General features: G+C 38.2%; 2 protein-coding genes and 1 pseudogene across 4 annotated transcripts; all 3 read left to right on the top strand.

Moving 5' to 3' along the window:
• Nucleotides 1-5: 5 nt before the first annotated feature.
• Nucleotides 6-6,257, top strand: LOC106354659 (camelliol C synthase). Of its 3 annotated transcripts, none has more exons than XM_048736399.1 (17): nucleotides 6-850; nucleotides 1,449-1,678; nucleotides 2,435-2,701; nucleotides 3,033-3,230; nucleotides 3,310-3,394; nucleotides 3,467-3,633; nucleotides 3,700-3,891; nucleotides 3,965-4,078; nucleotides 4,147-4,266; nucleotides 4,332-4,454; nucleotides 4,520-4,618; nucleotides 4,705-4,761; nucleotides 4,847-5,037; nucleotides 5,110-5,287; nucleotides 5,369-5,449; nucleotides 5,545-5,628; nucleotides 5,889-6,257. In XM_048736399.1, the coding sequence occupies exons 2-17, from the start codon at nucleotides 1,475-1,477 to the stop codon at nucleotides 6,024-6,026; spliced, it is 2,298 nt and encodes a 765-aa protein (XP_048592356.1). In that variant the 5' UTR covers nucleotides 6-850; nucleotides 1,449-1,474; the 3' UTR covers nucleotides 6,027-6,257. The 3 variants fall into 3 exon arrangements, with proteins under 3 accessions (XP_048592356.1, XP_048592355.1, XP_048592354.1); XM_048736398.1 differs by having other exon boundaries at nucleotides 9-850; nucleotides 1,465-1,678; nucleotides 2,426-2,701; XM_048736397.1 differs by having other exon boundaries at nucleotides 9-850; nucleotides 2,426-2,701.
• Nucleotides 6,258-6,500: 243 nt separating this feature from the next.
• LOC106357364 lies at nucleotides 6,501-10,073 on the top strand (annotated as a pseudogene).
• Nucleotides 10,074-10,440: 367 nt separating this feature from the next.
• LOC106354661 (transcription termination factor MTERF2, chloroplastic) lies at nucleotides 10,441-13,682 on the top strand. The gene is made up of 7 exons (XM_013794657.3): nucleotides 10,441-11,083; nucleotides 11,803-11,940; nucleotides 12,012-12,257; nucleotides 12,339-12,452; nucleotides 12,586-12,768; nucleotides 12,841-13,058; nucleotides 13,137-13,682. The coding sequence occupies exons 1-7, from the start codon at nucleotides 10,556-10,558 to the stop codon at nucleotides 13,471-13,473; spliced, it is 1,764 nt and encodes a 587-aa protein (XP_013650111.2). The 5' UTR covers nucleotides 10,441-10,555; the 3' UTR covers nucleotides 13,474-13,682.
• The last annotated feature ends 2 nt before the right edge of the window (nucleotides 13,683-13,684 follow it).

Below are 13,684 nucleotides of genomic sequence, written 5' to 3'. Positions count from 1 at the left end.
AGCCACAACCACCCCTTGTTCATACAAACTTAAAGCATTTTTGGCTAACATATCAGCCTCACCATTTCTCTCTCGCGACAACCAAGCAAAACTAAACACATCAAAAGCGTTAGAAAGAATGTGGATATCCTCCACCACTCCGTAGATCTCCAACAGAGGGTCCTTGCCGATGATGGCATTAATCAGCAATCGTGAGTCTGACTCAAATCTCACGTCCTTTACACCCAGCCTACAGCACGTCATCATCGCTTCCTTCATGGCAAGGGCTTCAGCAACGAGCGCTGATGGGGTGAAGGAGATTCCTAGCTTCAACAGATTCCTCTGTTCTCGGGTCACCACGACCCAGCCAAGCCCCGCACTCTTGGTTACCGCCGACCACGCAGCATCAGACCTTGCGACAGTCTCAGCTACACGAGGGAGGGGTTGGGGAATTATCTGTCTGATTGCTTCTTTTTTGTCCTGCGCTACAGACCATTCCTTAGCTAACACTATAGCTTGAGATAAAACGTCTGCCGGCCTCCCTGCAAAGTTCTCAAAAACAAGTCTGTTACGAGCCTTCCACAGAGCCCAAAGAATCCAGGGCACCAGGGGCGAGGACGTTAGGCCTGTCGGGGGAAGGCAACCAAGCCTATGCAAGTCGTTCCAGTCAGCTCTCAAATCTGTCAATCCGCTAATTCCAAAGCTTCCATCCAGCGGAGCAAGTTTCCACACTTCGCGAGCAAACGGACAATGGAAAATAAGATGATTGATAGATTCCGAGTTCCCGCATCTCTTACAGGCCGGATTGACATTTATATGGCGGCCGAGTAAAACTTCTCCAGCCGGGAGAATTCCCTTCAGACTCTTCCAGGTGAACATCTTAACCTTTGGAGCAATCTTGAGGTTCCACACAGTTTTTCTCCAGTCGAACTCCGCGGTAGCCTCTCCCTCCAGAAGAAAGGCTACCGCGGAGTTCAGAAAACTGTGGTGGGCAGTTTTCCGTGATTAGCATCTTAACCTTTTTAGGATTTCCGTGATTTTCTTGATCCACTAAAGAGACACTGACACACACACACAAAACATCCAAAAACTCGGGCAGAAGAGGATTCACATATTACAATCCAACCTCAAACTTCCAAAAGTTTTAATCTTAAAAAAAAAATTCCAAAAGTTTCAAAATATATTAACCTTTTCGTCTAAAAAGTTCACAAATGAAAATTCTAGATAATGGCTCAAAACATTTCACGTAAAATAAAATGTTAAAGACTAATAATCATTTGCAAATTTTGTTTAGGTTTTATGTTTTCTCAAACTTATAAATTAATCAATAATTAAATGAAAACCTCACAACGAATTATGTATGTGTGGACGTGTAAATCAATTCAATTTAAACTACTTCTCTTCTTTTCTCCACATATATTACGTGCATCTGCATATAAATATGCAATTTTTTTACCTATTTTTATTAGATTAATAATCAATCAGAATCTAAAGAATGTGGAAGTTGAAGATAGCAAAGGGAAACAAAGAGGAGCCCTACTTGTTCAGCACCAACAACTTCCTCGGACGGCAGACATGGGAGTTTGATCCGGACGCCGGTTCATCGGAGGAACGAGCTGCCGTCGATGAAGCTCGCCGATTCTTTTTTGACAATCGTTTTCGGGTTAAAGCTAGTAGCGACCTAATATGGCGTATGCAGGTATTTAATTATTTCTCTCTTTTTTGTCAACTATATTTTATAGATTGAAAGTAAGATTGGCAAAACAAGAATATAGAGCTGAAAACATTGTATAATGAACACTTATAAAATTCTTGAACAACTTTTTAATATTTGGATATCTATAAAAATTCAATTGTTATGACTTATGAAATTCATAATTACAATCGTTTATGAATCACTGGCGATTTTTCATACCCAATCTTTAGTGTCAAGTCCAACTTATATGATCATTACAAGCTATACATTTTGGTTTATTCTATCTGCAATGCACATCTAATTTATGTCTAAATGTATACGATAATTCTATGATATTACACAATAATCCAATCCTCTAGCAGGACTCGGGTACGATTTCAGAAAGATACAAAACTTTTTAGTTTTAAAATAAAAGGGCATATATAAGGGTCCCCATATATAAATCCCATTGTTCTTGTAAAACATGCAACTGGCTAAAAAACGTGATTATGAGTTAGGTCCATATTTTTAGTTTTTGGCTAACCCTTAAATGCCAGAACCGTTTACCTTATTATATAAAATAAAAAAGTATACAACTCAAAGAATATACAAGATAGTTATCTTATTCAATCTTTCTCAAAATTAAACTTCTTACCGGTTCTATTTACCGGGAATAATTACCGGTTTCAGTGACTGGGTGGCATAGTGATTTTCTTAGATGCACATCCTGCTGTTTCGCTTTGTCCTTGACCCATTGAATGACTGTTACAGTTCTTGAAGGAGAAGAAATTCAAGCAAGCTATACCTCCGGTGAAGGTTGAAGACGCCAAGAAAATCACAAGCGAAGCAGCTTCAAAAGCGTTAAGGAGAGGAGTCAGTTTCTTATCGTCATTGCAAGCAAGTGATGGACACTGGCCTGCTGAAAATGCTGGTCCATTGTTCTTCCTTCCTCCACTAGTATTCTGTCTATTCGTCACTGGACATTTACATGAGATATTCACTAAAGCGCATCGTCGAGAGATCCTCCGGTATATCTACTGTCACCAGGTACATTGACAGTTATAGACAATTATAGACAATAGATAAGCGCATCGTCGAGAGATCCTCCGGTGAATATCTGGTGACAGTAGATATACCGGCATAAGTTTTTCATAGACCCATTGACAGTTATAGACAATTTAGTAAAAATTTTAATTAAAAATTATATAAATTTGGAAGCATGTGTTTATATAAATCACTTCTTTAATTTTAGAGATTACAAGTCAATGTTTCACTTGTCTATGAGCAAGACCGGCATAAGTACATCTTCCAAAACGAACCTCTTATGCTACTTTTTAAACTCTTTTCACTCACTTTTATCATATTTTTGTTTGTGCAGAATGAAGATGGTGGATGGGGACTACACATAGAAGGCCACAGCACCATGTTCTGCACCACATTAAACTACATATGCTTGCGCATACTTGGAGAAGGTCCAAATGAAGGACCTGGGAACGCATGCAAACGTGCCAGGGAATGGATTCTTGGCCATGGTGGTGCAACATATATACCATCTTGGGGCAAAACATGGCTTTCGGTAAAAAATACAGATTTCAATTATTAGCCAAAAAAAGATTCAAAGAAGGTTGCTTTAATTTTTTGTTAAACGTTTGTAGATACTCGGTGTCTTTGATTGGTCAGGAAGCAACCCCATGCCTCCAGAGTTTTGGATCCTACCTTCATGTCTTCCTATACATCCAGGTTTAGCCATGTGTTTACATTATAAGACTTTTCTTAACTTTAGTTTGATCTAAATTCAATAAACTTATGCAGCAAAAATGTGGTGTTACTGCCGGTTGGTTTACATGCCAATGTCTTATCTATACGGGAAGAGATTTGTTGGTCCAATAAGTCCTCTTATTTTGCAACTACGTGAAGAGATATACTTACAACCTTATGCAGAAATAAACTGGAATAGAGCACGTCATCTATGTGCACAGGTTTGATCAGTCATTGTTCTTTCTTTAAATAGAAACTCACAGAAAACTTTCCACTTTTTTACTCAGGAAGATGCATACTATCCTCGTCCACTGGTTCAAAATGTTATATGGGACTGCCTTTACATGTTCGCAGAGCCTTTTCTTACATGTTGGCCATTGAACAAGCTTCTTAGGGAAAAAGCTCTTGATGTGGCAATGAAACATATACATTATGAAGATGAAAATAGCCGTTATATCACCATTGGATGTGTTGAAAAGGTAAAACAAATACAGTCTACTCAAAGACTTTTTATTCAAGTTACCTGAAAACCTCTGTTTTTTTTATATGAAGGCATTATGCATGCTTGCGTGTTGGGTTGAAAACCCTAATGGAGTTCATTTCAAGAAACATCTTTTGAGGGTTTCTGATTACTTGTGGATTGCAGAAGATGGGATGAAAATGCAGGTAACAGCTAGGGTTTAGAATCTAAAGCTTGACTTGCAAGTAATCTATGAGAAACATATTTTTTCCAGAGCTTTGGAAGTCAGTTATGGGATTCAGGGTTTGCCCTCCAAGCTTTACTCGCAAGTAATCTCTGTAGTGAGATCCCTGACGTACTCAGGAGAGGACATGACTTCTTTAAGTATTCTCAGGTTTGATATCCTTTACAGTAATGACTTTAAATTGATCATAACTTACTAAACTGAGGTTTTTGAAGGTTAGAGACAACCCTTCGTCTGACTTCAATAGCATGCACCGTCATATCTCCAAAGGGTCATGGACTTTCTCTGATAGGGATCATGGATGGCAAGCTTCTGATTGCACAGCTGAAGGATTGAAGGTGATTTGATTAGTCTGAATATTTCACTTACTGTAATAGGTCAGCTCACTGATCTTGCTTTACAGTGTTGCCTGTTGCTCTCCATGATGCCACCTGACATTGTTGGACCCAAAATGGACCCTGAACATTTATATGAGTCTGTTACTATCTTACTGTCTCTACAGGTGAGATTTTATATCATACAGAACACACTTAACTCATAATGCTGCTTCATGATGAGAGTTTTTATGTTAATTTTCTCTTGATGCAGAGTAAAAATGGAGGTGTGACTGCTTGGGAGCCTGCACGTGGACAAGAATGGTTGGAAGTAAGAACTAAGTCCCCATCAAGATCTTATTACATCACAAGGCTTTTGAAATAATCTCACTCTTGTTTCTTTCTTGTTTATCCAGTTGCTAAACCCTACAGAGTTTTTTGCTGACATTGTTGTTGAGCATGAATACAATGAGTGTACTTCATCAACAATCCAAGCTTTGATTCTTTTCAAGCAACTATATCCAGATCACAGGACAGAAGAGATCAACAGTTCCATCAAGAAAGCTGTGCAATACATAGAGAACATACAGATGCTTGATGGTTCATGGTAAATTATTATATATTAGCTTTTTTAGGCAAGTTGGAACTGTTAACACCAACAATTTTTTTTTATTGATAGGTATGGAAGTTGGGGAGTTTGCTTCACATACAGTACATGGTTTGCTTTGGGAGGCCTAGCAGCTGCTGGAAAGACGTATAGTAACTGTTTGGCTATGCGTAAGGGAGTTCATTTCCTTCTCACTATTCAGAAAGATAATGGAGGTTGGGGTGAAAGCTACTTGTCATGCTCCAAAAAGGTATCATCACCAAGTACTATTGCAATGTATGCGTTATGAAGTTTCAAGAAACATGTATATATAATATGGTTTGGTGTGCAGAGATACATTCCAAGTGAAGGGGAGAAAACAAACTTGGTGCAAACCTCTTGGGCAATGATGGGTCTGCTTCATGCAGGACAGGTTCAGAATCTTGACATGCTAATAATTTTTTTCTTCTTCACCATAGGGAAGATATTGGTTATATTGAATTGTTTCTTCTAAATCTCACATTACAGGCTGAGAGAGATCCCACTCCTCTTCACCGTGCTGCAAAACTATTAATCAACTCCCAACTAGAGAACGGTGATTTTCCTCAGCAGGTACTTCTTAAAGCATCAAACAAAGTTAACATAAAACCACTCAAAAGATTATGTAGAAGCTTAACAATAAGTACTATCCCATGTCTAATATATTTTTTGGTTCTTAGACATTTAACACACTTAGACTGATGTGGTTCTTCAATTTGAAAGACTTATTATACTTGAATGGATGCAAACTAAATCTTTCAAGTCACATGGTTTTGCTAGCTTAAATGTATGAATTTTTAAATTCTAAGAGCACAAATTTGTATATTTCACAGGAGATAACTGGAGCTTTCATGAAGACCTGCTTGTTACACTATGCAGCTTACAGAAACATCTTCCCAGTGTGGGCGCTCGCAGAGTATAGTAGACTAGTTTCATTGCCATATGAAAAGCCTTGTAAAGAGAGAAGATAAGAAGAAGATTCATCATCATAACTTCTCAAAATCAAAGGGTCACTTTTGCTTATAAGCTATTATTTATATGCAAATGGTTGGAGTTTTCTACTAATAAGCAAACTAATGATCTTGTTTGGATCTTTAGTTTATATGTACGTATTTTACTACTATATGTTAATATGTATGTAAACAAGATTAACCAAAATCTTTTTCAATGACTTCCACCAACAAGTAATCTCTTCTTTGTCTCTTAATTATCTATCATCCAACTCCAGAAGAAACCTATTATAAGATTTCTTTTATATGCAATAATATGCAAAATGTTACAAATGTTGTAGTAAAAGAATCATAACATTGAAAGAAATTAATGTTCTAGAAAGTAGTTTTTATCTACCGTCCGTTGCAAGGCAAGTTTCAAGAGGTGATTAAAGAAGTGATAAAGATCTTCAAATTTAGACCATTTGTTACATTATTTCAATATTCAACACGTTGAAACAAAAAAAAAGAAGATAAACCACAAAAAAAAAAATTTCTCTTCTGAAATTAGATTATAAGCCAAAAATAAAACCCTTAAATAACAACACCATTAGAAAAAGAGGAAAACCTTGAACCCATTCATTTGTTTCATCCATAAAGAATCGTTGACCAATCAAAGTGAAGTTATTATCTTAACGACTCAAGAGAAAAGAGATTAGGTTATCTTCCTTGGTACACAAGAAACATAAAGGGAAGAATCATGTGGCTACCAAAGGCAAACAATGGAGGAAAGAAAGAAACAGGAAGTGGCTCAGTTGCAGTTGCAATAGACAAAGACAAAGGAAGCCAACATGCTCTTAGATGGACAATAGAGAATCTTGCCTCTCGAGGCCAAACCATTTCTCTTATTCATGTCCTCTCCAAATCCCATTCTTCTTCAGGTTCTAACTCTAGTTCTCACACTCACCATGAAACTATTTTCACCATTTTAGGGTTTCTTCTCGCGTGTTTATCACGGCAAGTTTGTTTTTTCAGATATTGAAGATGCACAGCAAGGGGACAAGATAGCGAAAGATCTCTTTGTTTCCTTCCACTGTTATTGTTCTCGCAAAGAGGTATTCAGACAAGTTTAGCAGAATCAAATTTTCTTTTGACCTTTTAAGGGTTTTCTTAACACTTTCTTGGAGCAGATAAATTGTCAAAACGTATTACTTGAAGATGCAGACAAAGTGAGAGCTATTATCGAACATGTTTCAACTTCTGGAATCGAAAACTTAGTCGTTGGAGCCCCTTCACGTAATAGCTTCATGAGGTATTATTACAGTATATATATATTATTATTCTTCCTTCTTTCAGATTTTTGTAACAATATGTCTGAATATAAATCATGTCATCATCATGTTTGAGTAGACGATTCAAAACAGATTTGCCAACAACTGTGTCAAAATCAGCTCCAGACTTCTGCAATGTTTATGTCATTTCAAAAGGAAAGATTGCTTCAGTGAGAAATGCAACTCGTCCTGCTCCTTTTAAAAGCTCAATGAAGTCATCTGAATATGAAAATCAGCAGCCTGTTACTCCTTCAGACCATAGCCACTCTGCAGTTAGTACACCATCTAGGCCAAGCAAATCAGCTGAAGCAGACACTACAAGGTAGTAACATAACTGATGTCTTATGGTTTGTTTACTCTAAAAGATTTAGAGACTTATGTTCTGTTTTTTTTTTTGTAGGTCACCGTTAGGGAGACGACAAGTTAAACCTTATGGGGACTTATATGATTCAGATAGTGACCTATCATTCATAAGCCCATCTTCACATAGAGAATCTCATGACATCTCCTTCATCAGCTCAGGGAGACCAAGCGTTGACCGCTCTTCCTTCACACTTGACTTTCCTGAGTCTGGAAGAAGCTCAAGAATCTCAACAAGCTCAGAGCAAAGCATTGGGTCACATCGCTTGGGGATCAAGTTTAGTGATCCTGGTTTCCCTAATGATTCATCTACAACATTCTCTGAAGAGAGTGGTGGAACATCTTCATATTCATCTCAAAGCGTGGTTAGTAACTCAAGACCCTTCACTTCATTTAGAAGGTTTGCTTAGATTATGTGTGTTTTGTGTTGTTGTTTCAGGATGATGTTGAAGCTGAAATGAAGAGGCTGCGTCTAGAGCTAAAACAAACCATGGATATGTATAGTACTGCCTGCAAAGAAGCTTTAAGTGCAAGACAACAGGTAATATATAAGCATCTGAAACTTTATTTTGGTTCTGTTTACTCAATCCTAAGTTCTTTTTTAGGCAAGTGCACTGCAGAAGCTGAGAACAGAAGAGGAAAGAAGGTTGGAAGAAGCAAAGAGTTCAGAGGAGGCAGCAATGTCAATAGTGGAGAAGGAGAGAGCTAAAGCTAAAGCAGCATTGGAAGCTGCAGAAGCTGCAAAGAGACTAGCAGAAGTTGAATCTAAGAGGAGAGTTAACGTGGAGATGAAGGCACTGAAGGATCCAGATTCATTCTCTCATGGATTTGTTAGGTATAGGAAGTACACAGTTGAAGAAATAGAAGAAGCCACTTCAAACTTTGATGAGTCTCGAAAGGTTGGAGAAGGAGGTTATGGTCCTGTCTTTAGAGGCTATCTTGATCACACAAGTGTTGCTGTTAAAGTCTTACGCCCTGATGCAGCTCAAGGAAGATCACAGTTTCAGAAAGAGGTAATAAAAAAACACAATCTTACAAGTATGTTTTCATCTTAATTTACGAAAATATAGTAGAAATACACTACTAAGATAATAAGATAATAATATTTTTTAAAAAAATCTTATGTAAATATATGGTTCTATTAAAATCATAAATTAATAATTACTATATCATATCAACATTCACAAAGCATTTTGTTGTTTATTATTTTCAAAATGAATTTCACCTCTAATTTTATATTTAGTTTTATTGAACAACTATAAAAGTAAAATTTTATTATTGTATGATATGCATTCAATCTATATATATCAAAAAAATCTAATAAAAATAGATGAAATTCAAATTTATAAATTTGAACAAATATTTAATATAGTGAATGAAATATTCTTTCTTTCTTTTCTAGATTTAAAAGAAAACTAAATCTAAATAAAAATTCTCTTTAAATTAATAGATTATCATAGTTCACATCTTATTAATTAATAGAGTTATATATGTTTAATGTTTTACAGGTTGAAGTGTTAAGCTGCATAAGACATCCAAACATGGTGCTTCTTCTTGGAGCTTGTCCAGAATTTGGGATCCTTGTGTACGAATACATGGCCAAAGGAAGCTTAGAAGACCGTCTCTTCATGAGAGGCAACACACCGCCGATTACTTGGCAGCTACGTTTCAGAATCGCTGCAGAGATAGCCACAGGACTCCTCTTCCTCCACCAGACCAAACCCGAACCAATAGTCCACAGAGACCTCAAACCAGGAAACGTCCTCCTAGACTACAACTACGTGAGCAAGATCAGCGACGTGGGGCTAGCAAGACTAGTCCCCGCAGTGGCGGAGAACGTTACACAGTACAGAGTCACATCAGCCGCAGGAACGTTCTGTTACATCGATCCTGAGTACCAACAAACAGGAATGTTAGGTGTTAAGTCAGATGTGTACTCTCTAGGGATCATGCTTCTTCAGATCTTGACGGCGAAACAGCCAATGGGTTTGGCTTATTACGTTGAGCAAGCGATAGAGGAAGGGACGTTAAAGGATATGCTTGATCCAGCAGTACCGGACTGGCCAATGGAAGAAGCTTTGTGTTTAGCTAAGCTTGCGCTTCAGTGCGCAGAGTTGAGAAGAAAAGATAGACCTGATCTTGGGAAAGAGTTGTTGCCTGAGCTCAATAGGTTAAGAGATATTGGTGAAGAGAGTTTAGAAAGTGTGTTCTATGCAGGTAGCCAAGGAAAGTCTCCAAACACTAGCCAAGTCTCCATTATTACATCAACTGTGAGTTTCTTTTTAGGTTTTGGTCTGATAATGCTAGTAAAGTTTTTTGTCTGATGTTTATCTTTTTTTGGCAGAGTGATCAGTTCATATCGAACCCGGAATCTCCAGCTGCAGAATCTCAGTCCTAGCTTTCGAATCATCTTGTTGAGTGTTAAACAGAAAAGCTTTTCAGGAGTGAAAACAAAGGCAGAGCAAGTTTCTTTGGTGGTTCATCAGAAGCTTGGAGAAGAAGTTAGCGTAGAGAGCCTTAGAGAACATAACGTCTTACTGTCAGGCCCATATGTAGGCCCATCAAGGGTATAAACCCAGTTCATCTGAGACTATGAGTTGCATAATCAAATCAAGTATTTAATTACGGCTTATTACATAGGCTCATATTCAGGCCCATGAAGGGCATAAACCCAGTTCATCTGAAACTGTGAGTTTTTGTATAATCCCAATTGATTAATGTAAGGGCCCATTAATAAGCCCAATTGTTCGGACCGGTTTGCGTAAACCGGAGCTGCTAGTTATTAAAACCCAGATAGCTTCAGATAAACCCTGTAATAATAACTCTCTTCTTCTTCTTCATGTGGGTAGAAGCAAAGTATTGGTCTTTGTCTTCTCCATCATGTTAATGGAGCTTTCTCTCAACACCTACGAAACGATAACATTGATTTCTCCTCCTTTACAATCCCTTAACTTTAATTCCAACTCTCTCTTCTTCTCCCCTCGTCGCTTAACCTTGTCCGGCGGCCGCGTCTCCGTCTCCGCCTCGTTTCACCACGGAGAGTCCAAACCTAGCTCTGATTCTCCGCAGACAAACCACGATGACCAGCTCTCACTCGCGCAGGTCTCTATTTCAGTGTTTCTCCGACAAGAGATTGGTCTGTCCGAAGCCGATTCAGACTTTATCTCTCAGAATTGTCCAAAGTACACGAGGATGATCGTAGAGGGCGTTAGGGATTTGGAGGAGTGGGACTCGTGGAAAGGGAATGAGGGTTTAGGGTTTAGTGAGAAAGTGGTTTACATGGTGAAGCAGAAGGGTGATGGTGGTGGTAAAGTTGCCTTCTTGGAGAGTCTTGGTTTGAGTTTGTCTTCCGCTATGTACTTGGCTCACTACGTCTCCTCTGAATCACTTCCAAAGGTTCTCGATAAGGTATAGAACAACAGCTTGTTCAGTTCATTTACATTCTGTCTAAATTGCAGAACTAATATCACGGATACAGTAGTTGAAAGAAGTATTGGTTCTGCATCAAAATCGTTAGGTGGTAGTTAGGCGTGAATGCTGGTTAGATGGGCAGTGGACTAATTTTTTGAACTCCTAGACTGATTTTTTAAATTCAAAATCAATATTCAAGAAATCGCTAGGTGGTGGTTAGGCGTGATTACTGTTTAGAATCGGACCCATTTTTTTTTGAACTCGTAGACTGATTTTTTTTAAGTCAAAATCAAGGTTCAAGAAATCGCTAGGTGGTGGTTAGGCGTGATTCTTGTTAGGTGGGCACCCGGACCAATTTGAATCCCTAGACTGATTTTTTTAGTCAAAATCAATGTTCAAGAAATCGCTAGGTGGTGGTTAGGCGTAATTCTTGTTAGGTGGGCACCTGGACCAATTTTTTGAATCCAGACTGATTTTTTTTCAATCAAAATCAATGTTCAAGAAATCGTTAGATGGTGGTTTGGCGTGGTTACTGTCTAGACGGGCACCTGGACCAATTTTTTGAACGCCTTTTTACAATCGGTTTTGGAAAAATTGTTTTGTGCCGCCTAGACCGATTTTTAAAACACTGATCAAAATGGAGTTACTAATGTTGTCTGATTAAGTTGATATGGATTTGGATTTGGTACTGAATCTCTTGGATTTGGTCTTTATAGGTTAAGTACCTGAAGGAAATATTCTTTTCTGGCAGTGATGAGAACGGTCTAGTTGGAACCTATGCACGGCGAATGATGCTCTACTTATCCATTCCCATTGATGAAGATGTGCAGCAAACTCTATCCTTTTTTGAAAAGGTTTGTTTCTTCTTTGCTCAGTTAATAGCATCTCATTTTTGAGTAAGATGGATGTTTAAAATGTGGTTTAGATTGAAGCAAGGCGTGGAGGCTTGGACATGCTAGGCTCTGTAGATGCGTCTTTCAGGTTTTTGATAGAGTCGTTCCCTCGGCTTCTTCTACTTTCAGAAGAGAATGATATGAAGCCTTTGATAGAGTTTCTTGAAAGCGTTGGTGTTCCTAGAGATTGCTTGGGGAAGGTGCTTTTATTGTACCCTCCTATCATGCTTAGCAAAACTGAGGAGATGAAAAGAAGGGTAGCCGCAGCTATGGAGAAGGTATATGCTATTTGATTGATTCTACATTATTATCATGGAGTGGTTTACTGATAATTGCAAAATGGGGATATGTTGATTCAGGTTAGTGTGGTGAATAAAGATTCTGGAAAAGTGCTGATGAAGTATCCGTGGATTCTTTCACCTAGCATACAAGAAAACTATTCACGTATCGTCTCGTTGCTAGAGAGTGAATCGGTAAGCTTGGTTCAAGACTATAGAAAAACAGTTCTCAGCAATTAAAATATTATGTTAAGCTGTCTGTTTATCATTGTTGTCCCCATGATTAGTTCTAACCAGACAGTGTTTGTATGATTTTGCATTGTCTTAGGTGCTCAAAACGGATATTGACCACGCAATAAGGAGATGGCCATTACTCCTCGGTTGCTCAACGAGTAACATGAAGCTGATGATAAAGGAATTTGATAAACTAGGTGTTAGAAATAAAAGGATGGGAAAGGTTATACCCAAGAGGCCTCAGCTTTTATTATATAAACCACAAGAGTTTCTCAAGGTAAAAGAAACCACTAACTCTCTCACTCATTGTTCCTTTTTACCTTAAATGATTGCTCATCTTGTAAAACAGGTTGTTGCCTTTCTGGAAGATTTGGGGTTTGAAAAGGAGATCATCGGTCAAATACTATGTAGATGCCCTGAGATTTTTGGCTGCAGCATTGACAAAACTCTGCAGAAGAAGCTCAGCTTTCTCACTCGTTTCGGTGTTTCCACTACTCATTTCCCAAGAATCATAAAGAAGTATCCGGAGTTTCTCTTATACGACGCAGAGAAAACTGTGCTTCCTCGGTATCTATCTCTCATCAACTTAAGTGAAATCCTTTTTTTTTATCATGAGCCTTGATAAAACCATTTGTTATCTTACAGGCTTAAGTACCTGATGGAGATTGGGATATCAGAGAGGGAGATTGCTTTCATGGTACGTAAGTTCTCACCGTTGTTAGGATACAGCATTGACAACGTGCTTAGACCGAAGTTAGAGTTTCTGGTGAGGAGCATGGAGAAACCGGTGAGAGAGGTAGTAGATTACCCGAGGTATTTTAGTTACTCGCTGGAGAAGAGGATAAAACCGCGGTTTTGGGTACTCAAAGGGAGGAACATAGAATGTACATTACAGGAAATGTTAGGCAAAAACGATGAAGAGTTTGCTGCTGATTTCTTGGGTTTAGGAGAGCTTCATCAAACTCACAGTGAAAACTCTTAGATTATTATATAGGCTACAAGTTCCTTTGATAGTTTGGTGATGTCTTTGGAGCTTCTTCAGTTTTGTTTGTTTGTATTTGTTCATATAGCTGATAGAGTGTTTTTTACTTGGACTGTTCTTGTGTACAAGTGTGTGTTTTGTTTTGTGGCTATTAATGCTAAGTTCTTACTCACTGAAATTATTAAAAGTTGTACCTCTCTTAAAGCCTATA

The sequence above is a fragment of the Brassica napus genome, chromosome A7 (genome assembly GCF_020379485.1).
Source record: "Brassica napus cultivar Da-Ae chromosome A7, Da-Ae, whole genome shotgun sequence".
Lineage (NCBI taxonomy): Eukaryota > Viridiplantae > Streptophyta > Magnoliopsida > Brassicales > Brassicaceae > Brassica > Brassica napus.
Note: the sequence above shows the minus strand (reverse complement) of the source record. Positions and strands in the feature narration are given on the sequence as shown.